The following is a 21,539-nucleotide window of genomic DNA, read 5'->3' as shown; positions in this document are numbered from 1 at the left end:
CTACAAGATTTGGCATGCACTGTGAGGTATGGCATTCGTATCTTAAAGTAAAGCATTGTAATTTCTATTCAAGTGTATAATTCGAGAAAGAGCCATAGTCTTAATAGACAGAGGCTTTATTGCCTAAAACATAGTGTGAAATGTGGTAAAAAAAAGGCACAGTAGACCTATGGTATTTGGTTATTAACCAGGGTAACACATACAGATTCAGAGGCAGCAGAACTCGGAAGGATAAAAACACACTTGTCTTCACAGCGCTGCACAAGGTAAACTGGAAACGAGTAAAAATATACTCTGAAAGGCACAGAAGGAGCAGGAGGGTAAGGGTGAGGAGGGTGTAGATTGTAAAGGGGTTGTAATTCTTCCTTGACAGTTTGGACCTGTCCCTCATGTAACCCCCCCTCCCCTCAACCTCTGGTTTGTTTGTTTGTTTGTTGTTTGTTGCACGCTGGGGAGAAAGGGCCTAGGGGAGAGGGTAGGGATGCAGGGGGGTGGGGTGTTTGGCATCTAAGGGACTGGTCATTGTGTTGGTACAGTGGCCAGGTCCAATTCCTCTTTTTTTCCTGTTATTTTTTCACTCTCTTTCTTTCTCTTGCTCTCTCTCTCTCTTTTTCCTTTTTTATCTCCCTCTCACACCAAGGTGGTCAGCTTGTCTATGAGGTCGTCGATGGTGTACACCATGAGCTTGATGTCGTCCTTCTCCGCCATGCGGTGCTGGCCGTGCCGGCGCAGGATGATGTCCACGTCGGCACTGAGCACGCGCTCGGCCACCTGCATGGAGATGTGCCAGGGCACGTCCTCGTCCTTCAGGCCGTGAATGAGGCGCACGGGGCAGGTGATTGGGATGGGGCTCTGCAGCACGCAGTGGTTCTCTGCCTCCGCGAGGAAGTCCATGGTCAGCTTGTACGCGCCCTCCTCGCTGCTCTTGCTGGGGAGGCTCCACACGCCTTTGTCCTCGCAATCCTTGCGCACCTGTTAGGAGAGAGAGACAGAGGAAAAGGGAAGAAAAAGAGGAAGGAGAGGATTGGGATGAGAAGAGAGAAAGGATGAAAAAAATAAAAGATGGGATGATGAGGAAACAACTGGGAGGATGGTGGCTCTCATAGGTAAAGTTAGAAGCAGGCCAGGTGCTCTGTTTTGAATACAGGGGGAGTCACTATGAGATATGTTCGATACATGAGACATGTTACAAACTAATCTGACTGTAAAATGTAGATTAAGCACCCACACAGGAATGACTAAGGCACAGAGCAAACTGAGGAAGAATTTGAAGGATCGCTTACTTAAATACAACTTCTGTTGTATTACAATTACAATGTATTACAACGCTGAATCTTATAACCAACGTGCAAAGTAATATGTAAAATTGCAGAGAATGATTTTCTAATAATTCAGCCAAACTGCATGCTTCACCTCTATCGGAAGTGTTTTGAATGCTGTGACAAGGTGATCAGCTGCTGTGGAAATGCCAACCAGGGCTTTCGTCTTCTCAGGTCGAGCAATGGCAGACAGGAGCATCAGCCAGCCACCCATACTAGAGCCAACAAGAATCTGCACCGACACACACACACACTGTCTTAAGAGTAGGCTCAGAGAGAAGTCCTTACAAGAGGACTTGTAGAAGCCTACCTGATGTGATTTGCTATCCCCTAATGGACATTAATGGCATTGCAACTGTAACAGGATAGCTTTGGAAGAAATTCTGATGGGGGTTGTAGAAACATATTTAATCCATTCTGTATAGCCCTATTCAGCCTTTGTGTGCCTATATTTCATGTTATTTCAAACTGATGTGATTAAGTGTCATATAATAAGATATCCTGATACAGCTTGCATGTTTCTGCAATGTGCCAATGGGGTTAGTGTGAAAGATGAATCTGAGCTAGCTACAAATACATAAAATAGCTAAAAAAAAATAAACAAGACAGATATGGTCCACCTGTGGGCCATCAGCCAGTTCATCCAGCATATAGAGAACATCTTTCTTCCAGGTTCCTACTGTGCACTCTGCAAAAACACCTTCTGATTGTCCGCACCCTGTATAGTCGAACCTGTTAGAAATAGGAGATAATGTGTCATATGTTAAATTATTACTAAAAATGAATAAAAAATACCATGTAATTGCCACTATAAAGTAAGAGCCTTATATTATTTGAGATCTTGTTCTGTTTAAAATTAGATAGGCTGCCCTTAAATACAAAGTAAATTCGGACCACATGGATGGACCACATTGAAGATATGGTACGTGTCTCTGTGTGAAACTGCAAAAAACGGTAAGACACACAGTAATTACATAGTACTAAATGCTTGGCAAATGGGTGATGTTTCTTGATTCCCATGTAAATATGATTTGTATGTATTTTTGTGTGCATTTATTTTGCATTTTGTGTTCTGGTAGCACGATACAAACAAATGCAACAAGCTGATGTGATTTGACCAGCGAATCTAGCCTGGTGAAGCCATATTCTCATTTTTATCAGAATCTGAGTCTGGTAACACGCCATCTGGATTTAATTATGAGTCATTATTCAACCTGCCCACAAAAGTTGAGAATGTCAAATGCCGTAATCGCTGTTTGTCTTTTAAAGTTATTGCGCTGTCAATATCTTATATTACAGACGTGATAGCAGAATCTAAATATCTTGATTACAACGATATGCTGTAAACAAAATCAACTTAAGCGGGCAATGGATGACTGCTTCACTGTTGCGCATATGTCTATTGTCACCTAAATCCTATAGTACAGCGGGGGTAACCATGAAAATTGTGCACTTTTTGAAAGAAACATGAAACTTCTACCATAGTTAGGTTATACCATAAGGTTTATTTTCAGATTGGGAGGGAAGTCAAATTTGACCTCTGAGGCCCGGGAGAGGTCAAATCCAAGATGGCCGCCAATAATATTCAAAAGTGCCTCACGTTGGAACCAAACTCAGTAGAAAAACACTTAAGGTGTCATTTCCCACTAACTTTTGGGTGCCCATTCTGTATCTGATAACTTTGAAACCACCAGAGTTCAAGAAAATGCATTTATGTAAAGGTCAAGGTAAACAAAACATCAAAATATTCGTTTTTTTTGTTGTCGCTGTATTATTCAGTTATTAGTTGTTATTTTATGAGATATGTGGCTAATTTCATTTCTTCACAGCACAGAATTATCCACAGGTGACCCCCCTAGACCATTTTCACAGACCACATATTTTAACAAATTTCACATTACCAAGCTGACATATCTACAATATACTCTGTTCAATCATTAAACTAGCTTCAGCTCACATAAATGTTCCAGACTATCTTCTAGTTTAGCTAGGATAATTATTTTGATCAATGTCCATGATTTTTAACTGACAAGCTAACTACCAAGGAAAACTCCTTCCTGGCTATGGTTAAATTAATTTGCAACATGAATAATATTATGTAATTATGTAATAATATTGTTTGTTCATAGTCAATCTGTTTACCTGTTAGAATATGTCGGTTGAAGTGCTCTCTACATTGTGCATACTGTGGCCTGTAGCAACAACTCTCTAAAGCAGGGTTTTTTTAACCAGCAGTGGTATGGCAGGTGGTCTGTGAAAATGGTCTAGGGGGGTCACCTGTGGATAATTCTGCCACACATCTCATGAAATAACAACTAATAACTGAATAATACAGGGACAACAAAGAAATGAATTGGGGTACATATGGTACATAAAAAAATGAATATTTTGATGTTTTGTTTACCTTGACCTTTACATAAATGCATTTTCTTGAACTCTGGTGGTTTCAAAGTTATCAGATACAGAATGGGCACCCAAAGGTTAGTGGGAAATGACACCTTAAGTGTTTTTCTACTGTGTTTGGTTCCAACATGAGGCACTTTTGAATATTGTTGGCGGCCATCTTGGATTTGACCTCTCCCGGGCCTCAGAGGTCAAATTTGACTTCCCTCCCAATCTGAAAATAAACCTTATGGTATAACCTAACTATGGTAGAAGTTTCATGTTTCTTTCAAAAAGTGCACAATTCCCCTAGCCTGGGTGTTCCCATGCTGCCTTGCGCGCGATTTGATTCACGCTGCTAAGGCAGCCTGGAGGCCATGGAGCAAATTTTTCGCCTGAGATAGGGAACCAATCACAGAACAGGGGGGAAAGCAAGACGATGATGAGCTACAGTATGCACAGACGCATTTGATAGACATCTGTGGCACCCAATAAACGGATCTGGGCATTTTTTTCAAATACGAGAAAATGAACGTTTGGTTCCCAGACCACGTCTCATTGAGAAGTGGTGGCGCTAGCCAGGCTACAATTCCCCTTGATTTGAGGGCTAAACCGCTGTACTACTACCCAAACAATTTAATTGGACTGATCGCATCTTAACCAGGCAATGGAGTGACCCCAGACCGAATAGACCTCTGTTCGCCTACAAAAAGCTGCCATCTTTGCCCATATAAGGAGATCCAGTATCTTGCAAATTTTCGTATGGGAAAATAACATGGTGATTTTGAATTATCACACCTGTTAAACTCTCGGAAAGTCTGGAACGCAGACGTTTTGCTCTACACGCTTTTGTCCTTTGCCTTGGAGTGGGTACTGTGATCTTCGATACGTTAAGACGGCGAACTTTGATTTTTGCTACCTCAGAGCTAACTTATACTGCAACTTGCCATAGGTACTAAGCTCCAATTAACCCCCGGATCTCCTTATATGGGCAAAGCTTTGGGTCCTTTTTGTAGACAAACTTCAGATATCTATTTCGGGCAGGGTGAATTCAGGCTGGCTTCCTGGCTAACAAAATCCCCTTAGAACATTTTTGAATTACATTGTTGTTGTGCCATTACAATTACATAATTATATTTTTTAGAAAAGTATTTTTATCTCTTGACAACAAACAGCACCTGAGAAATGTACATAAAACTGTTATTCCGGTCCCAATAAGATGTGTATTGCTGTTGAGATTTGTGTTCAAGCTAATCTACCTCAAGTAAGAGTGACCTAAAGACTGGCAGAACTCCTCCAAGGCCTGTGCCTTCTGTCCATTCATGTTGGAGGCATAGCCTGGCAGGAAAACAACGCCAGGGCTTTTCCCCTTTATCTTCCTATAGGCTAGCTTTGGCAGGTCTGGACGCGAAGCATACTGTAGTGTAGATTTATGTCTGAGCCCTGGAGAAAAAAAACAACAAAACAAATACATTACATTGGAAACGTTCACCGACTCATCTGAATACATTAGAACATGTGTATTGAGATATCTTTCAAAATTGTAGTCTACAAACTACAGTAAAAAAAATACCTAGCCTTTCTTATTAGGCCTATTAACAATATGAATTTATTTAGTTATTTTGGCTGGGCCACCCTTTGTACTACTGCCTTTTTTAAGAAGTGTTAGCTTGCAGGATATTTTTGCAGGATATTTCCATGTTGACCCAAGCAAGTACACTGCAGTGTCTAATCAGAAATCTTACAAAGAAAGGGCCACTACTAAAACTACTAACCTACTTGTTGTATTTGCTAAGAATACCAGTGTATACTAGCCCGAGGAGACTATTGCGCAACATGACACCGCTTGTGGAGGACTAAGCTAGCCTATACTTTCACACAACAATAATGCAGAAGGTTACACCACGCAAATACTGCAGCCAAGGACTTTGTTGGTGCAGGTAATGCAGAACAGACCGCAGACCCTGGGCTAATATTATGTTACGGCCTACTTATTTGAAAGATTGTCGATTATGCGCAGGTAGTGCCCAACATAGACAATTCTGACGACCAAATATATGCATTACGGGCCTGGCTGTGCCACACCCCCTCTGCTTTATTTTTGGCGATTCAGTAAAAAAACACCGAAGCGAATTTAATATAATCTTGACAGAATGTCACTACTCACCCCCATAACATAGCGGTGAATAAGCTGCAACTCTTCCATAACTTAAAGCCTGAGAAAGTCCTTTCCAACAGTGTGTCAAGACCACGGCTGCCATACTGTTCCTTCCGCCACCTTCTGCGGAAATAACGCGAGAACAAGATGGTTGCCAAATATTCATGCAAAAAATCCCCGTAAAGAACTTCATGTCACCTTCCAAACACGTTTGATGTTTGATGACACGTTCACGTTTGATTACTTTTTTTTACAGAATGTTGTGCTCCAAAGGTAAGAACTAAAGAAATTAGAAATGTAGGCCCATGACAGGCTATCATTTGTTTTGTCATTACAAAGATAACACAAAGCACAGGACCACAGAACAGTTTTCTTTACCATAACATTATGTAGCATAATGCCTTCATAATGTAAGTAGCCTACAACAAACCACTCAGTTTATATTTTCACAAGGTAGAATGGTCTTTAGATTTGGGATATAGTGGATGGACTACTGCAGAAAATTAGGGGTTTTGATCATAATGCATGCACAATAGCGTCAAAGATACATATTTTTTGTGGTTATCAAATCAGATTAACAAGAAAGCAATTATCTAGTAATGAGGGTCTTTAAAAGCAGGTCTTAAAGTCTGGAAATAATAATTTAGGCTGTATGATATATCATTAACAACAGCATGAATAATAATAACAATAACAACAACAACAACAACAACAACAACAATAATAATAATAATAATAATCGTCATCATCATCATGAATTAAGTTAATTTGGCAAATGTGTAAAATGTGTAAAATACACACTGTCAAAAAACTTTTACAGTAGCATGTTCTTACGTGAAGAAATGCAAGGATTGCCAGATGACTCAACATCATTTCGATACTTTGGGTACTTTGACTTTAGCCCTAGATATTATATATTATGTGATCTTATGATGAGAAACATAAAGAAGCGGAACGTCACAAGCGGAAGGTCAGAGCGCTCGGGAACGGAAGTGAGAGTGAGCCTATCCGCCATTGTGGAATAGAGTAGGGATATTCTAATCAGTCATTAGTCAGTAACAGAGTACATGTTTGAGAGTAAAGCAAGTAGTAGCTAGGTATAATACTCTGCCTTTCGTGACTGAAATTGTATCGCTGCTGTCCAGGACGTGCGTGGAAAACATTTGGACGGGCAAGAAAAACACCGCCTATAAATACAGTCAGATTGAATATCCCGAGACGAGAGAGGAAAATATCAGGGAGCAGTGGCTGTAATAGACTGTGAACACCGCAACAAACAGGTTTTAGTTTGGGCTCCTGGAGGATGTCTGCGACCACTGTCGATCAGGTACGTAGGGCTTAGTTTGCACTGTCTGAGCAAATGATTGCCATGTCAGTCAAAGTTTTGCCATCAGTTATGTGACAAATAATGTTTAGCTAGCTGTAGAAGCCGAGTCATTTCCTTGGCCATAAGACTAACGTTAGTACCAAGAAGAGAGCTAGCTTACCAATGCTTTGAGCTATGTAACCTAGCAGCTAACGCTGACAAGGAAGTAAAACGTTACTATAGCGCATTAGCAAGCTATCTACGCAAAATCTTGATCACCGCGGTCGTCAGTCTTCTCTTGATGTGTTGACGGTATTTGGAAACTGATTGTAACGAAGCAGGGTTTGTGGGGCTATGAGATGAACTTGACATTCAGTAATGATCTACGTGTCGAGAAGACCAAGACCAAACACCTGTTCAGAATGCACTGCAAGAGTGTTGCCCTCTTGTAATTGCTTGTTATCGCAGTTACATCTCTGGCAGACATTGCAGTCTTCCAGGAATCCTTGCTCATCAATGTCATGTCTTGTTTTCTTACGACCTTCTCTTTCCCTATGTACTTACACACAGAGACCCAAAGGACAAGGAAATAAAGGTAACGTTTGAATAATCACAGTTACTGTAGCAAAGTATTTTACTCTCATGATAGTACCTTTTCATTGTATGACTGGTCTGGTTATCCATCATAGATCTGTTCCATATTTCATATATCAAGACTGGCCTATGCAACAAACCATTATGTTGTAGTCACAAAGAATTGGCTAAGCAGAATGTGTAATTTGTCACAAGAACAACTCTCTGTATCAGATTCTACATTCATTACCTGTACTGAAGTTCATGTTATTGTAAGTTGTATCTTGATGCTTCTAGTATTGAGGTGTTAACACTATAGTACTATTACTGTTTGCTCTGTTAACACTGTAGGACTATTACTGTTTGCTCCATTTCTTGATTGTCTCTTGTTTGTCACATCTGACAGTGCAAAACGGTTCAATGCATCAGAAGGATGCTGTGAATGATGATGACTTTGAGCCTTATTTAAGCAACCAAACAAATCAGGTGGGTGTGTTCTCTAATTGTGACATTTTCCCAGATTGATATTTTAAGTAATTTCTACATCTTTGCTGTAATTAATTGCTACAGTTTTACTGTAAAAGGTTTCACAATGTGCAATGCTGGGGTGATGCAGTGATATTCTATAAGTGGCACTCAGCGTGAACAAAAGTGACCTCGGACGACAGGAAACTTGTGCATTTGAACTGTCAATTGAGAGAGCAGCTTTGTCCCTGTATTGATCTTACATCCAGCAGCTGACATCCATTACTGTCCAAATAGCTCCGGTCAGTCGTACATCCTTTTCAGGGTTGACCAACATCTGTCTTATCCCTCACACAGAGTAACAGCTACCCACCAATGTCCGATCCTTACATGCCAAGCTACTATGCCCCATCTATCGGATTCCCTTATTCCCTCGGCGAGGCTGCCTGGTCAACAGCTGGGGACCCGCCGATGCCGTACCTCACCACCTACGGACAGATGAGCAATGGTGAGCACCACTTTATACCGGATGGTGTGTTCAGCCAGCCGGGGGCCCTGGGCAACACCCCACCCTTCCTCAGTCAGCACGGCTTCAACTTCTTCCCGGGAAACGCGGACTTCTCCACCTGGGGCACCAGTGGCTCCCAGGGCCAGTCCACACAGAGCTCGGCCTACAACAGCAGCTATGGTTACGCGCCCAGCTCCCTGGGCCGGGCCATTGCAGACGGACAGGCGGGCTTCGGCAGCGACACGCAGCTTAGCAAGCTGCCGGGCCTGGGCAGCATCGAGCCGGGCATGGCGGGGCTCAAGCTGGGCTCGGACATGGTGGCCGCCACCAAGACGGTGGGCTCGCCTCTGGTTGGCACCGGGGGCATGAGCAGCATGGCGGCTAGCAACATGCCCTCTGTCAGCTCCTCAGCGCCCAAGCCCACTTCGTGGGCGGCTATCGCCCGCAAACCTGCCAAGCCCCAGCCTAAAGTCAAGCCCAAAGCCAACATCGGCATGGGAGCCAACATTGCCATCCCCCCACCGCCCATCAAGCATAACATGAACATTGGCACCTGGGACGACAAAGGGTCCCTTGGCAAACCGCCCATGGCGCAGCAGATGTTGCCCCCGCCACCACACCAAACCCTGATGCAGCAGCAGCTGCTAGCCCAGCCCCAGACCCTGCTGCAGAGCCCCATGCCCCCCCAGCACCAGCACCAGCATCAGCCCCAGCACCAACACCAACATCAACATCAACATCAACACCAACACCAACACCAACACCAGCACCAGCAACTCCAGATGCAGTCACCTCAACCACCTCAGCAAATGCCCCCCGGCCCCCCACACCCTCATTCTCACCCACACCCACACCAACACCCACACCAGCTCCCACACCCTCACCACCACCACCACCACCCCTCTCAGCCAGGACCCCCCCAGGCTTTGCACCAACCCCCCCAGCAGCAGCAGCAGCAGCAGCATCAGCAGCATCCGCATCAGCCAAGTGCCCCCCCACAGAACCGCTGGGTGGCCCCCAGGAACCGGGGGAATGCCTTTGGCCAGTGCGGCGGGATGGAGAGCTTTGGCATGGGCCCCGGGCTGCCCCTGGGCGGCTCGCCGGGCTCCTGCGAGGTCCACCCGGTGCTGGAGAAGCTCAAGGTGCTCAACAACTACAATCCCAAAGACTTCGACTGGAACCTGAAGACGGGCCGCGTGTTCATCATAAAGAGCTACTCGGAGGACGACATCCACCGCTCCATCAAGTACAACATCTGGTGCAGCACCGAGCACGGCAACAAGCGTCTGGACGCCGCGTTCCGCTCACTGGGCGGCAAGGGCCCGCTCTACCTGCTCTTCAGCGTCAACGGTAGTGGGCACTTCTGCGGCGTGGCCGAGATGAAGTCGCCGGTGGACTACAACGCCTATGCAGGCGTCTGGTCTCAGGACAAGTGGAAGGGCAAGTTTGAGGTGAAGTGGGCATTCGTCAAGGATGTGCCCAACAACCAGCTGCGGCACATTCGCCTGGAGAACAACGATAACAAGCCCGTCACCAACTCCAGGGACACGCAGGAGGTGCCCTTGGAGAAAGCCAAGCAAGTGCTTAAAATTATCACCACTTTCAAGCATACCACCTCAATCTTTGATGACTTTGCACATTATGAGAAGAGGCAGGAGGAAGAAGAAGCCATGAGAAGGGTAAGCTCAATCCATCCCTGAAAAACAAAACAAAAACACCCAGATAGCAGCTGACCGTAGAACTGGTCCAGTCTGGATCTTAGTTTGGCCTGAATCTGCGCCCCCAGACATGTCATGATTCAGTCTGGATTTGTTATGTAGTCAGCTCCTATCCGCGGCCATACAGTAACTAATGGCAAACTGATTTGCTATCGGTTAACCTTTGCTTCTGTGCTTTACTGTCAGTGGTCACATGGTCCTCCTACAGTCCACAAGAGAGAGGGAGAGAGAGATCTGTGTAAAAGTCAAGAAACACTCACAGACACAAGTAAATGTTAGGTGCTGGACCCAAGCACATTCTTTTGTGACAGAAAGAGCTACTCAAACTAGCTTTATGGTGTTAACAGTCTCCTCTCGACCATTGCTGAAAGTGAAATTCAACAGGGTAACTTCTGGTTAATGACGTGCAGAGCAGGTTTTCCATCATTCATTCATTCCGTTATTCATCAGTCATTTTGAGTCATGTCGACCATTTCAAAGTTTTCTTTAAGAAGACAGCTTGCTATTCAGTTCAGTTCTACATAAGTGCCCTAAGAAGCTACCAAAAACATTAGGTCAAACGGGCTTCTCCTAAAACGACTGTGGCTATCCTATTCCTGTGTACACAGCGCTTCTCAGTCCTGCGTATCTGTAATGGTGCAGGTGCTAATAGACGTCAAACTGACATAATGTCCTGCCTCTACACACAAATAATTAATTTCCGCGCCAATTACTCCGCTGCCAACTGTGAGGGCTCTCATTTGCATCCCTCCCCCTCTCTGTAGCGCTGGTTTGGAACACTGTTTTTGTGATTCTCTGAAAACATGAATTGCGGCGAAGACAGGTGTGTTGGTGTTAAGAATGTAAACTGTCAGCATTCTCAAGGACAGAGTCAAATGGTTCTTGTCTGGTTACTGACTCAAGGCCTTGAGTTTGACATTTCCCTTCACTGTGGTTTTATGACACTTGTTCATTGGAACACAGAAGTACAAATGATGAGCCATATTCACCAAAAAATACTCTCAGTTCTCAGAACAGAGATCACACAGTACAGATGTTGAAATGAGATTATAGGCCTGTTGGTCATCAAACCACATGCTTACCCTTCCTCACTGGACTATGTATTCTTATCTTTGCCTGTATTCCTGGCATCTACTTAGTGAAGGTTTCAGTAATATTGCTTTGACTGATTCAAGGAATTATCACATTTGAGCTAATCCAAAAAATGGCAGTTGTACAAGCCCACCCATGTACAAAGAACTGTGCTGTGGATTGGCCAAATAATCCTAACATTATTTAGTGTGTCAGGCCACATGTTGCTGTTAGTTTAGACTTGGTAAAACAGGTATTACTTTCATATATAGAATGTAATGTATACTAAAATGGAATTATTTGTTGAAACTGATTCTTTTATAGTCATGTAGGCTAAGTGCAATTTAAGCAGCATGTTAACTGGTCTTCCTGTCATGTACGTACTGAAAGCGATCATCTCCAGCCATGCTAGACCCTCTGTTTCATATCCTGCCCATTATGAAATGGCAGCGCACGATAATTGCCAAACCCTCGTGCTACCCATAGCAACGGGTGCCCTGCGCTGCGCTGTGCTTTCTGTAACAGGGCTGGTGCTCTAGCCTAGCAGACGGCTTTCCTGATATAGGCTCGCATTCCTGGCATTCCTCGCCACAGACAAAGCTGAGGTAAGTCACGGCGTGTCTTTGAACATGGAGTGTTTTCCCCCCCAGCTGGCTTTTTCAAGACTTAGATTCCCACTCTCTTGTTAATACCAGGCGTTAACATTGTTTTGGTGAAGGTGAGAAAAAAAAACAATAATCTAAAAGGGCAGGAAAAATGGCTGCTGAATAGGCATACAAGTAGAAGAGAAAAGGGAGGAATATAGTTATTTCTGCCTCAACGGATGAAGAGTAAAGTTGAACAAAATTGCAATTTTTGTAAGAATAAATAAAAAAACAAGGATGGGAGCAGAACAGCTGCAAGGTGTGTTTTGAGTCTATTTAAATTGAGACTTCCTCCTCCCACATAACCTAACTACTACTATCAGTAGGTTATGGCTAGGTCAGGGTGTGTTTATCCTGGGTGAACCTCAAAAACATGCCCTGGGTGGTCCAGAACACACACACACACACACACACACACACACACACACACACACACACACACACACACACACACACACACACACACACACAGAGGCCAAATTTGCCTTTTTCCCCCCAGGAATGTATTGACCATAAACACACACACCTCTGACCTTGTTAATATGCACCCTGCTACTTGCCCAATGCTCATAAATATTTTAAGCAGATGCATTTCAGCCGCTTTCTTTGCGCTACAAAACCCAGAGAGCAGTTAGAACGACCTGTCACAAGGCTGTCAGGCTCTCCTCCTGACAAGCCAATCGGGCCCTCCGTCCACGGCTCGCCACGGCAACAGCAACAGCATCAGCACCGACAGCCTTCCACCTTCTCCGCACTGACAAGGTTAATTGCACGTCATTGTTATGCAGCGCTCTCTTATTTGAGTCTTGTCAAGCGTAGCCAACCAAAGTCGGGTACTCGAACCGTTTGCATGTCCATCTCTCTCTCTCGCACACGCACACGCACACACACACACATGCACACACACACATAGACCCATTGTTGCCATTGGTTGTACTGTTGTCTTGGAGGGATAAGAGCCATAGTTGAGATAAGACGGAGAAAAATGAACCTGAATTAAACTCGCTGTGGATCATGGGAGTTGGTACTGCAGTGTTAATGATGTGCATTGTGTGCCATTGGGGCATTAGGATAATGTTCTGAATTGGATTCACTGAAGTGTTTTCAGTGTAATTAACAGGGGGAAACAGGTGAGTACTTTTCAGGGGATGATGTCACGTAGGTGTGTGGGGGGGGGGGACATTGGAGACACATGTCTCCACTTTACACACACACACTGGCCTCATCCACATGAGACTGAAATGTTTTGAAAATAATGTTTTTTTTTTTATTATTTGCGTGTAAAAAATGACATCGTTTCCACAAACATCCTTGTCCAGCAGTCTTAATACGCTGGTATCGAATACACTATACAAAACATTTGAGTTCTGACCTATTTTATTGTTTTCATCGTTTCCTTGTGGATGGGCCCTCAGAGGCACATGCACATCTATGGACACACACACACACACACACACACACACACACACACACACACACACACACACACACACACACACAAATACAAATGCACAAATGGTTGGTCTTACATGCATGCACAAAAACACACAAAGGCATATGCCCACCTATAGATGCACGCTTACACTGGCATCTTCTCTCTCTTTCTCTACCCTCCCCCTCCCTTCACTTGGCCACACACACACACACACACACACACACACACACAATATGGTGCTGACAGCCGTGGCTACTTTCCTTCCGCCCCTCCCTCCCTCCATTGAGAGCCAGAGGCCGTGTTGAAGCTGTCTGTGTGTGGATAGAGTGTCGGCAGTCTGGGGTCGCACTGGGTCTTTGTAGCCCAACTGACATGGAAACCGCCCTTTCCTCAAAAGTACCTCTGTTTCCGCAGTGAAAGGAGTGTGTGTGTGTGTGTGTCTGACTGACTGACTGTCAGATGAACACAAAAAAGCGGCTTTATACTTTTCTCCAAAGCACTCTCTTTTTCTTCGTTCTTTTCTTCTGCTCCTTCCTCGCCTCTCCTCACACAGTCTTTCTGTCCCTGTCAGGTACTTGCACACATAATTTGATTGTTTTTCTTTCTCTCTTTATTGCAGGAGCGGAATAGAAATAAACAGTAACTTCACCAAGATGGCCCTGCTAGAAACTTGCAACACTAATGACGTAGAACCTTAAAACTTTGCCTAACCACGAGGAAAACTAAACCGAAAGAGGCTTTCCAACGTCCTCTCTCTCTCTCCCCCGAAGACTCATGTATGAACAAACACTTTAACACTACGCTGGACTTCTCTGTGTGTGTGTGTGTGTATGTGTGTGTGTGTGTGTGTGTGTGTGTGTGTGTGTGTGCGCGCTCTCGCTCGCGTGTGTGGCAAGGTCTTTGATACGTCTGCTCCTCTGCACTTGAGAGTCACGACAGAACGAAAGAAGTCAGTCACTTCAACTGTATCTTTAAGCACTTTGTCCTTTTTACGGCTTCTACCGGCACCCCTAAAAATCTCCATCACACGCCCCATTTTGGTATCTGATGGCGAACTATAGTGAACCAGTGTTGTTGGTTCTCTGTTATTGTTCTTGTTTTGTTTTGTTTTGTTGTTGGTATTCCTTTAATCAACAAAAAAAATGTTAGGGCTCTCAGAGAAGATTGAAGGTAGTATCATGTACCACATGCCAGAACACAATAACAGAACAACAACAACAGAAATTTGTACTTGAATCTGTGTGGAGCTGTGTGTGCTTGGAACTGAACGAGCTGTGGACGCCCGTGTTGTTTGTAGGTTAAACAAAAAAGAAAATCATATGCCTGTGTTGTAGAGAAACAAGATGGCGGCTGATCTGCCTCTAATGTGGAACGGACTACGGCCTGTTTCACGTCAGATGCATTGTGTGTGCGATGCAGCTGCAGAATGTCTTGGTTTTCATTGATTTTCATGATCAGCTTGAGCCGTTGAAGAAGCACGTCTTATGCAGGCAGTGTGAGTGCCCTAACATGTTAGCAAGGACGGCTAGAGGAAAAGCAACACATTCTGCAGAAGTAACGGGCGCACACAGCGCATCGGATGTGAAGCAGGCCTTAGCCCAGATCTGACCCTAACGTGGCACCGACTAGATCTGTCACTAATGTGGCACGGTCTAGGCCCAGATCTGTTACTAAAGGGGCATGTTCTAGGCCCAGATCTGTTACCAATGTGGCACGTTCTAGGTCCAGATCTTTCACTAAATGGGCATGTTCTAGGTCCAGATCTGTCGCTAATGTGGCACATTCTAGGTCCAGATCTGTCACTAATGTGGTACGGACAAGCCCCAGATCTGGCCCTGACCATTGGCATGGTTAGCAACCATCAGTGACCACCCCTACCCGTCAGCCCTTTTTGTTTTCTGTGCACCAACAGAGCATCACAAATGATTATGCAGCCTGGTGGAGTCCACCAGTTAGTGCCCAACTCTTCTCCTGTAATAACGCCATTCAGAAGTGCTTTTTGTCTAAAAGAGAACCTTGCTCTTTGGGGACAGTGAGGACTGTCCTCTTTAGAGTGATGTGTGACTGTCAGAGCTAGATTTCTAGCTCAGGAGGGCTATGTATCACAGTTGGGCTTGGAATATGGTTAACTTAACTAGAAAAGGCCAACGGTAGCCCAAATGCAGAGCCTTATTATGAACAGTGGCAGGTTTGTATTAAAGTCTCACTGGCAAAAATAAAGATTATGTTCAACCATCCCATTTTCATTTTTGATCACTGAAAACACATGATGTTAAAGTGTATGAACATTTCACATATTGCAGAGTTGTTTTTTGTTTGTTTTTGTTTTCATTTACAAAATCCATTCTTGTTTTGGTATTTCATTATTTATAAAAATCACACTGAAATCCATGCAATAATGATAACGATAATACTATTAATAATAATAATAAAGGAATAAAATTGTAACAACAATGAATGAACTGTGCACTAGTCTTATGATCAGTAATTCAAAGCTGACTTGAGAGTTGCCCTTTATTCTTACTTGTGGGGCTTGATCCGCCATGGCAAGGCTGAAATTTCATCCCTTCATAAGACACGATGCCCCTGAAACATCTGTAAGTAATATACTGTAATTGCAGTCCCTGGTATTTCCTGTTTATTGTCTCAGAACTGCCTTGTCCAGAGATCTTTTTTTCTGGAGTGTCTTTCTCCTCTTTCAGCCACTATGGGGTGGATGTACATGGCAGTGGTGAAGCTACTGTACTCTAAGTCCAATCAGCCAAGAGTAAGAGCCACACGTTCCCCTTGCCCAGTGTCCTCAACCCACCCCACCTCTTCAAAGGCAGCAGTTGGGAATCCAGATGAAACTCCTGCAAAGCAAACTAAGCCACCTCTCTTCTCTCTCTTTCTCTTTCTGTGCAGTTTTTAGCCATGGCCATGTCTGTCTCTTTCTCTCTTTCTCTGTTGGACTGTCAATCAATGCTTTTCAATTACGCTAATGCTAGTGCATTCTGATGTGATTACTGAAAATCTGAATAAAGAAAATATAGATCTATGGAAACGAACTTTCTGAGTTCTTTGTGTGAAGAAAACAGTGTATTCTCATCTAGAGTTTTGTTACTGGCTACCATTGGGTTTTCTATTTTTGTTTATGAAAATAAACTTGGGACAGTCAGTGTAAAGTTATTAAGGATAGCACACTTTCTGAGATGACCTGCTGGCACCCTCCACCACATACATTGTGGGACTTGAACTATACTTCTCTTCATGGAGATATGGACCTCTATGCAGAAAAGTAAAAGGTATTTTTCTTTTATAGTAAACCTTAATGACCCTTCAGAGGTCATGGTGTAGCAAGCTTATCCATCCAGAGCAATAGCTACTTTAGACTCAGATAAACCTTTGGTGTGCAAACAGTCAATTTACAGTGTGATCCATATGTCAGAAACCTACTATCAGTCAGATCTGTCAAATGACGATCTCATGGAAGAACATTGGGCACACAAGCACATTTCTTTCTATTTGCAAATGCTACCCTGTAGACAGCTCAAACATGTCAGATGTAACCTTTCTCTTTTCCTGTCTCTACACAACATGTTCAAATTATAAAAAAGGAGTATGTTCATATATCAAATATGTCATGTAGGCTATAAGGTGTTATAGGGGTGTTTAAGCTTTCAACAATCAATATCTGGTATCACATCTGAATTCTCCAACTAACTACAGGATTAACACTGCACTGTATGCACTATTTGCAGAAAATCAGCTAAACTCCGAAGATCTCTATTCTCTATGGAAATCACACTCCGTGTGATGATACCGTTGATACAATGTAAAATAAGGAAACAAATACCCATGATACTCTGACCGCATGCAACTGAAAGTGTTAAAGGCCAAAACCAAGACCAAAGACCACTATTGGAGACATAAATAACTGTGAGAAAGACAGTTTACTAAGAAAGACAGTTTACTTTATTGTCACTGCACTGGACACTTTCAGATTTGTGTAGTCCACTGACCCCCTGAATGGATCCACACGTAGCTCATCTCATTACTGTGATGATAACTCCCTGGTCTGAATTACAAGATACTACACCTTTCTCTTGCCCTTGCTAATACCATGGGAAATGTTGCCTACACTGAGAACATATCCTTAAATATTGTAGTGTTGGTGTCTAGACTGTGTGCTAGACTCCCATCATGCTGTGCGGGTGGGGTTCGGGGAAACTGTGGGGTTAAATGTGTGTGTTGTATCTCTTATTTTAGGATTATGAGTGTGTTACGGTGTTCCTTCTTAGTTTTGCCTTTTGTGTAACCCTCATGTCGGTATGAGTGTAGCCACCCTGTTCGTGTATTGTGTGAGTTTTAGTGACTACCCTAGTGTGTGCCTCATCTCCCTGAGACCCTGCATCCTCACATGAATATATAACACTTAGGCTTTGTAGGACATTTTACTTCAATAATCTGAATAAATATCTGTTGCCCTCATTTCATGAATAAATGTGTTTTATTTGAGCCTTTTCTTATATTTGAGTGTTTTATTTGAACAGGCTTCCTGGGCAGTCTGAAGAAAAACATGATCCTAAATGACAGCAGACCTTATAGAGGAACTACAGTACAGGAAAGAGGAACAATGGGAAGGCACAGACACAATGTTACTGATGATGACACAGGTTAGCTTACTTTGTTGTATCACCACTAGATGGCGGTGTTGCATTGAACATTGAGCAATATTTTCAAGATGGACACACAGATTTTGACAGTGCCGAATGGAAACACTGAGAAAACTGTTACTAGTTTTATTAGTTATACATAACATCACTGTTCCGGTGTGATTATGTGTGTGTGCTACTGGCCAGTTGTGAGTTTGTTGTCATTTTGGGGATGTGTACTGTACACACAATGTGAAATCATCACCAGTGATGAGATAATCTGTATAGTATAGTATAAGTATATATACTCTTGATCCTTGATGATACCTTTATCCCAATCTGTGAAGTAGTGAAACACACTCAGCACACAGTGAACACACAGTGAGGTGAAGCACACACTAATCCCGGCGCAGTGAGCTGCCTGCTACAGCGGTGCTCGGGGAGCAGTGAGGGGTTAGGTGCCTTGCTCAAGGGCACTTTAGCCGTTCCTACTGGTCGGGGTTCAAACCGGCACCCCTCCGGTCTGAAGCCCTAACCAGTAGGCCACGGCTGCCCCAATCTGTAAGACAGTGTCCTGCCTCCTCTCGAACCTCTTGGTAATTTACATACCCCCAAGTTCCTCCCCATACCGCCTCAGTTCTTGGTAAAGGTGTCGATGATTGGCCTTATGGCACCTAGTAGGCTATCTGTCTTTTGTCTTTTTGACAGTTGAATTGCTTTAAATAAAATGCCTTTGTACAAAGAAAATGTAATTACATGTGTTATCATCAGTCATGTGGCTGGATGGATCTGTAATGCATTTTAAGTCATGTTTTACATTGTCCTTTGAGAGAGATACTGCTGTAAGCACATCCTGGCCCACTTTGAGACAGTGGAGGACAGAACGTGGCAATTATGTACTGTCTGGCCACCTAAGAAAGCCTTTCTGTTTGCTTTGGCTTCAGCACTAGCTGTCAGGTTGTGTTTGAGCTGGGCAGGGTGTTTATAGTCAAAGTGACTTCGGTGAGAGGGGTGTGCGTATGTGTGTCCTGCTTGACAGCCCAGTGTGTGTTGTGAGTGGTGACAAGGAAAAATCAACATTCTGTGGCTCCTCCCGCCCCTCTAAAGGTAATTACAGCGGCCAGACAGTTATAGTAACTCGTTGTAGTAAATGCACATTTTTTTGTCAAAGTAATTAATGGTGTTTTTCTGAGTGTCTCCCTCCACATCTAGCAAAATAATATGTCTCTTTGTGTGTGTGTGTGTGTGTTTGTGTCTGCGCGTTTGTGTGTGTCTGCGTGTTTGCGTGTTTGTGTGTGTGTGTGTGTGTGTGTGTGTGTGTGTGTGTGTGTGTGTGTGTGTGTGTGTGCATGTGCATCCGTGCATGCATGCGTGTGTTGGTGTTTGTGTGTGTGTTTGGCCAGAGGTGGATGGTGGCTGTTGCTTAAATGGTGTTCATGGTGATGGTTCAAATCCTCAAAGAATTCCTGTGTGTGTGTGTGTGTACATGTTTGTACTTGTTGAGTGTGTGATTGTATTTGTTGCGTGTGCATGTGTGTCCATGTGTGTGTGTGTGTGTGTGTGTGTGTGTGTGTCAGGTCACACTATGAAGAGTTGTAATTACAGTACATCGGTGGAAGCTTTGAATCACGTCTCCTCTTCGCTCCGCTCTGTCCTTTGCTTGTATGTGTTAATTTGGATTCCACTTTCGGATTCCACAAACAGCCTCTCGAAATCGAATACTTTGTTTCACTCTTTCTCACCTGCCTCCTTCACTTCTTTCACACACTCTCTCTCTCACTCTCTCTCCATCTCTCTCTCTTTCAATATCCCTTTCATTTTTCTCCTTTCATTTGCCTCCTTCACTTCTTTCACACACTCTCTCTCTCCCATTCATTCCCTCTCTTTCTCTCTCTCACACACACATTTTCTCCTCTTCTCTCTTTCTCCCACTCTCTCCTCATCTCTTCATTCGACGCAGATCCACAGTGCCCTGCTCAGACTATAAATAGCACTCATAATTCTCCTTCTCAATTGCCAGTTGCACAAGCCGGCGCAGAGAGGACAAAAGCCTGGATATGCAGATGGGAGTTTAATTTCAGGCTCTCTTTGTGTCTGCTGGGGGCTTTCCTACCTTCTCACCTCAAAGGCCAGATTAGCCTGTGACAGGTTTTGCACAATGGAAAACATAGCCTTGACTTTGACTCTATGATCCCATCCCTTTGATAAAGACACAGTGCTTGACAATTCCACTGTTTGTACTGCTGAATGCGTCCCTGACTCTCTTTTGGGATGATTCAATGACTGCTTTGACTTAATGCTGAACTGTGATTGAACTCTTCCCAACGTGTCATTGTCTTCAGCTGAATAGAAAGGAATTAGTTTCCAGTCTTGGACTCTGGAAGCTGGTTAAATATTCAGTCTTTCAGTCTATTGAAAGAACCTCAGGGCATAGCTGACCCAAATCTGTGTTGTGTGATTCCAATATGGTTTTAAAAGGCATTTACCTTTTGGCACTCTCTGCATTTAACTGTTTTTGTCAGTTTCGTCAGGTAATGTGTGCTTCCATTTACTTGTACATCCCAGAAATAGGAAACATGATCCTGTAATGACCTACATGTGTTCGGGTTCTGTACTAGTTAAATGCGATATGACAATGTTTCAATAATACCCCTCCTATCACAAACACAAGTGTAATAGCCTAATCATGATGTAATGTCATAACTGGGTGCTTGTTTTCACACTTTTTTCAAACTTTGGATATCAAATAACCGATTACATTACATCCCACAATGAACTGAATCACCTCAGTATATTTGTTGGAAAACTGTTTTATATTAAAATAAGTACCTCTTTAATATGGCAAGTAAGCAGTTTATTTTAATAGAAAAATTCCACTTATTACTGTTATGATGTTTGGGCACCATAAACAGAGCAATTTTAGTAAGAGGCTTTGAAACTCGGTATTAGCTGTCTCCCCTAGGCATTCAGAATGTTTCACAAACCCAAAAACTCATTACTGAAGTTAAAACTCAAGACTGTAACAAAGTGAGTTTTTAATTAGATGTTTGGTTAAAGCAGGGTCAAAACATAACCCGAAAACAAACATTTCCATTTAAAAGTGTACATAAGTCTACTCACTCATATAGTTACTTTAAATGTAGTTAGAAAATATGTAGTTATAGGTTCAGGTCAGTCTCTTTCAGCTCTTTCAGCTAGACTGGTCAGTGGGGAAGGCTTGTGAACATGTGTAGAGCACTGCTGTTTCTGTGCCATGCTGCTTACTACCAACACAAACACGCCCTAAGGGTCAGTAGCTAATTGCCTGAGTCCAACAGAAACCTCCC

At 43.5% G+C, this 21,539-nt stretch overlaps 2 protein-coding genes across 5 annotated transcripts; one reads left to right on the top strand and one right to left on the bottom strand.

The window, feature by feature from the left end:
* Nucleotides 1-98: 98 nt before the first annotated feature.
* abhd10b (abhydrolase domain containing 10, depalmitoylase b) lies at nucleotides 99-6,750 on the bottom strand. Its single transcript, XM_042068642.1, has 6 exons — nucleotides 6,694-6,750; nucleotides 5,869-5,982; nucleotides 4,961-5,144; nucleotides 1,940-2,051; nucleotides 1,414-1,551; nucleotides 99-972 (listed from the first exon to the last, which is right to left on the bottom strand). Exons 2-6 carry the CDS (start codon nucleotides 5,960-5,962, stop codon nucleotides 631-633), a joined length of 870 nt encoding a protein of 289 aa, XP_041924576.1. The 5' UTR covers nucleotides 5,963-5,982; nucleotides 6,694-6,750; the 3' UTR covers nucleotides 99-630.
* A 70-nt stretch (nucleotides 6,751-6,820) lies between these two features.
* On the top strand, nucleotides 6,821-16,616 carry ythdf3 (YTH N(6)-methyladenosine RNA binding protein 3). Of its 4 annotated transcripts, none has more exons than XM_042068636.1 (6): nucleotides 6,821-7,186; nucleotides 7,736-7,760; nucleotides 8,145-8,224; nucleotides 8,561-10,390; nucleotides 12,026-12,105; nucleotides 16,282-16,616. In XM_042068636.1, the coding sequence occupies exons 1-6, from the start codon at nucleotides 7,163-7,165 to the stop codon at nucleotides 16,328-16,330; spliced, it is 2,088 nt and encodes a 695-aa protein (XP_041924570.1). In that variant the 5' UTR covers nucleotides 6,821-7,162; the 3' UTR covers nucleotides 16,331-16,616. The 4 variants fall into 4 exon arrangements, with proteins under 4 accessions (XP_041924570.1, XP_041924569.1, XP_041924571.1 ...); XM_042068635.1 differs by having other exon boundaries at nucleotides 14,199-16,616; XM_042068637.1 differs by lacking the exon at nucleotides 12,026-12,105.
* Nucleotides 16,617-21,539: the final 4,923 nt, after the last annotated feature.

The sequence above is a fragment of the Alosa sapidissima genome, chromosome 17 (genome assembly GCF_018492685.1).
Source record: "Alosa sapidissima isolate fAloSap1 chromosome 17, fAloSap1.pri, whole genome shotgun sequence".
Taxonomy (NCBI): Eukaryota; Metazoa; Chordata; class Actinopteri; order Clupeiformes; family Clupeidae; genus Alosa; species Alosa sapidissima.
The sequence above is the reverse complement of the archived record's forward strand: the minus strand, read 5'-3'. Positions and strand labels throughout refer to the sequence as shown.

Bases quoted from the DNA above. Each gene is read 5' to 3' on its own strand.
- abhd10b (XM_042068642.1), bottom strand. From the start codon at position 5,962: ATGGCAGCCGTGGTCTTGACACACTGTTGGAAAGGACTTTCTCAGGCT. The intron at 2,052-4,960 runs GTAGATTAGCTT...TATTTCTAACAG, and splicing joins TTAGGTCACTCTTACTTGAG to GTTCGACTATACAGGGTGCG. The intron at 973-1,413 runs GTGAAGCATGCA...CTCTCCTAACAG, and splicing joins TCAAAACACTTCCGATAGAG to GTGCGCAAGGATTGCGAGGA.
- ythdf3 (XM_042068635.1), top strand. From the start codon at position 7,163: ATGTCTGCGACCACTGTCGATCAG. The intron at 7,187-7,735 runs GTACGTAGGGCT...ACTTACACACAG, and splicing joins CTGCGACCACTGTCGATCAG to AGACCCAAAGGACAAGGAAA. The intron at 12,106-14,198 runs GTAAGTCACGGC...TCTTTATTGCAG, and splicing joins TCGCCACAGACAAAGCTGAG to GAGCGGAATAGAAATAAACA.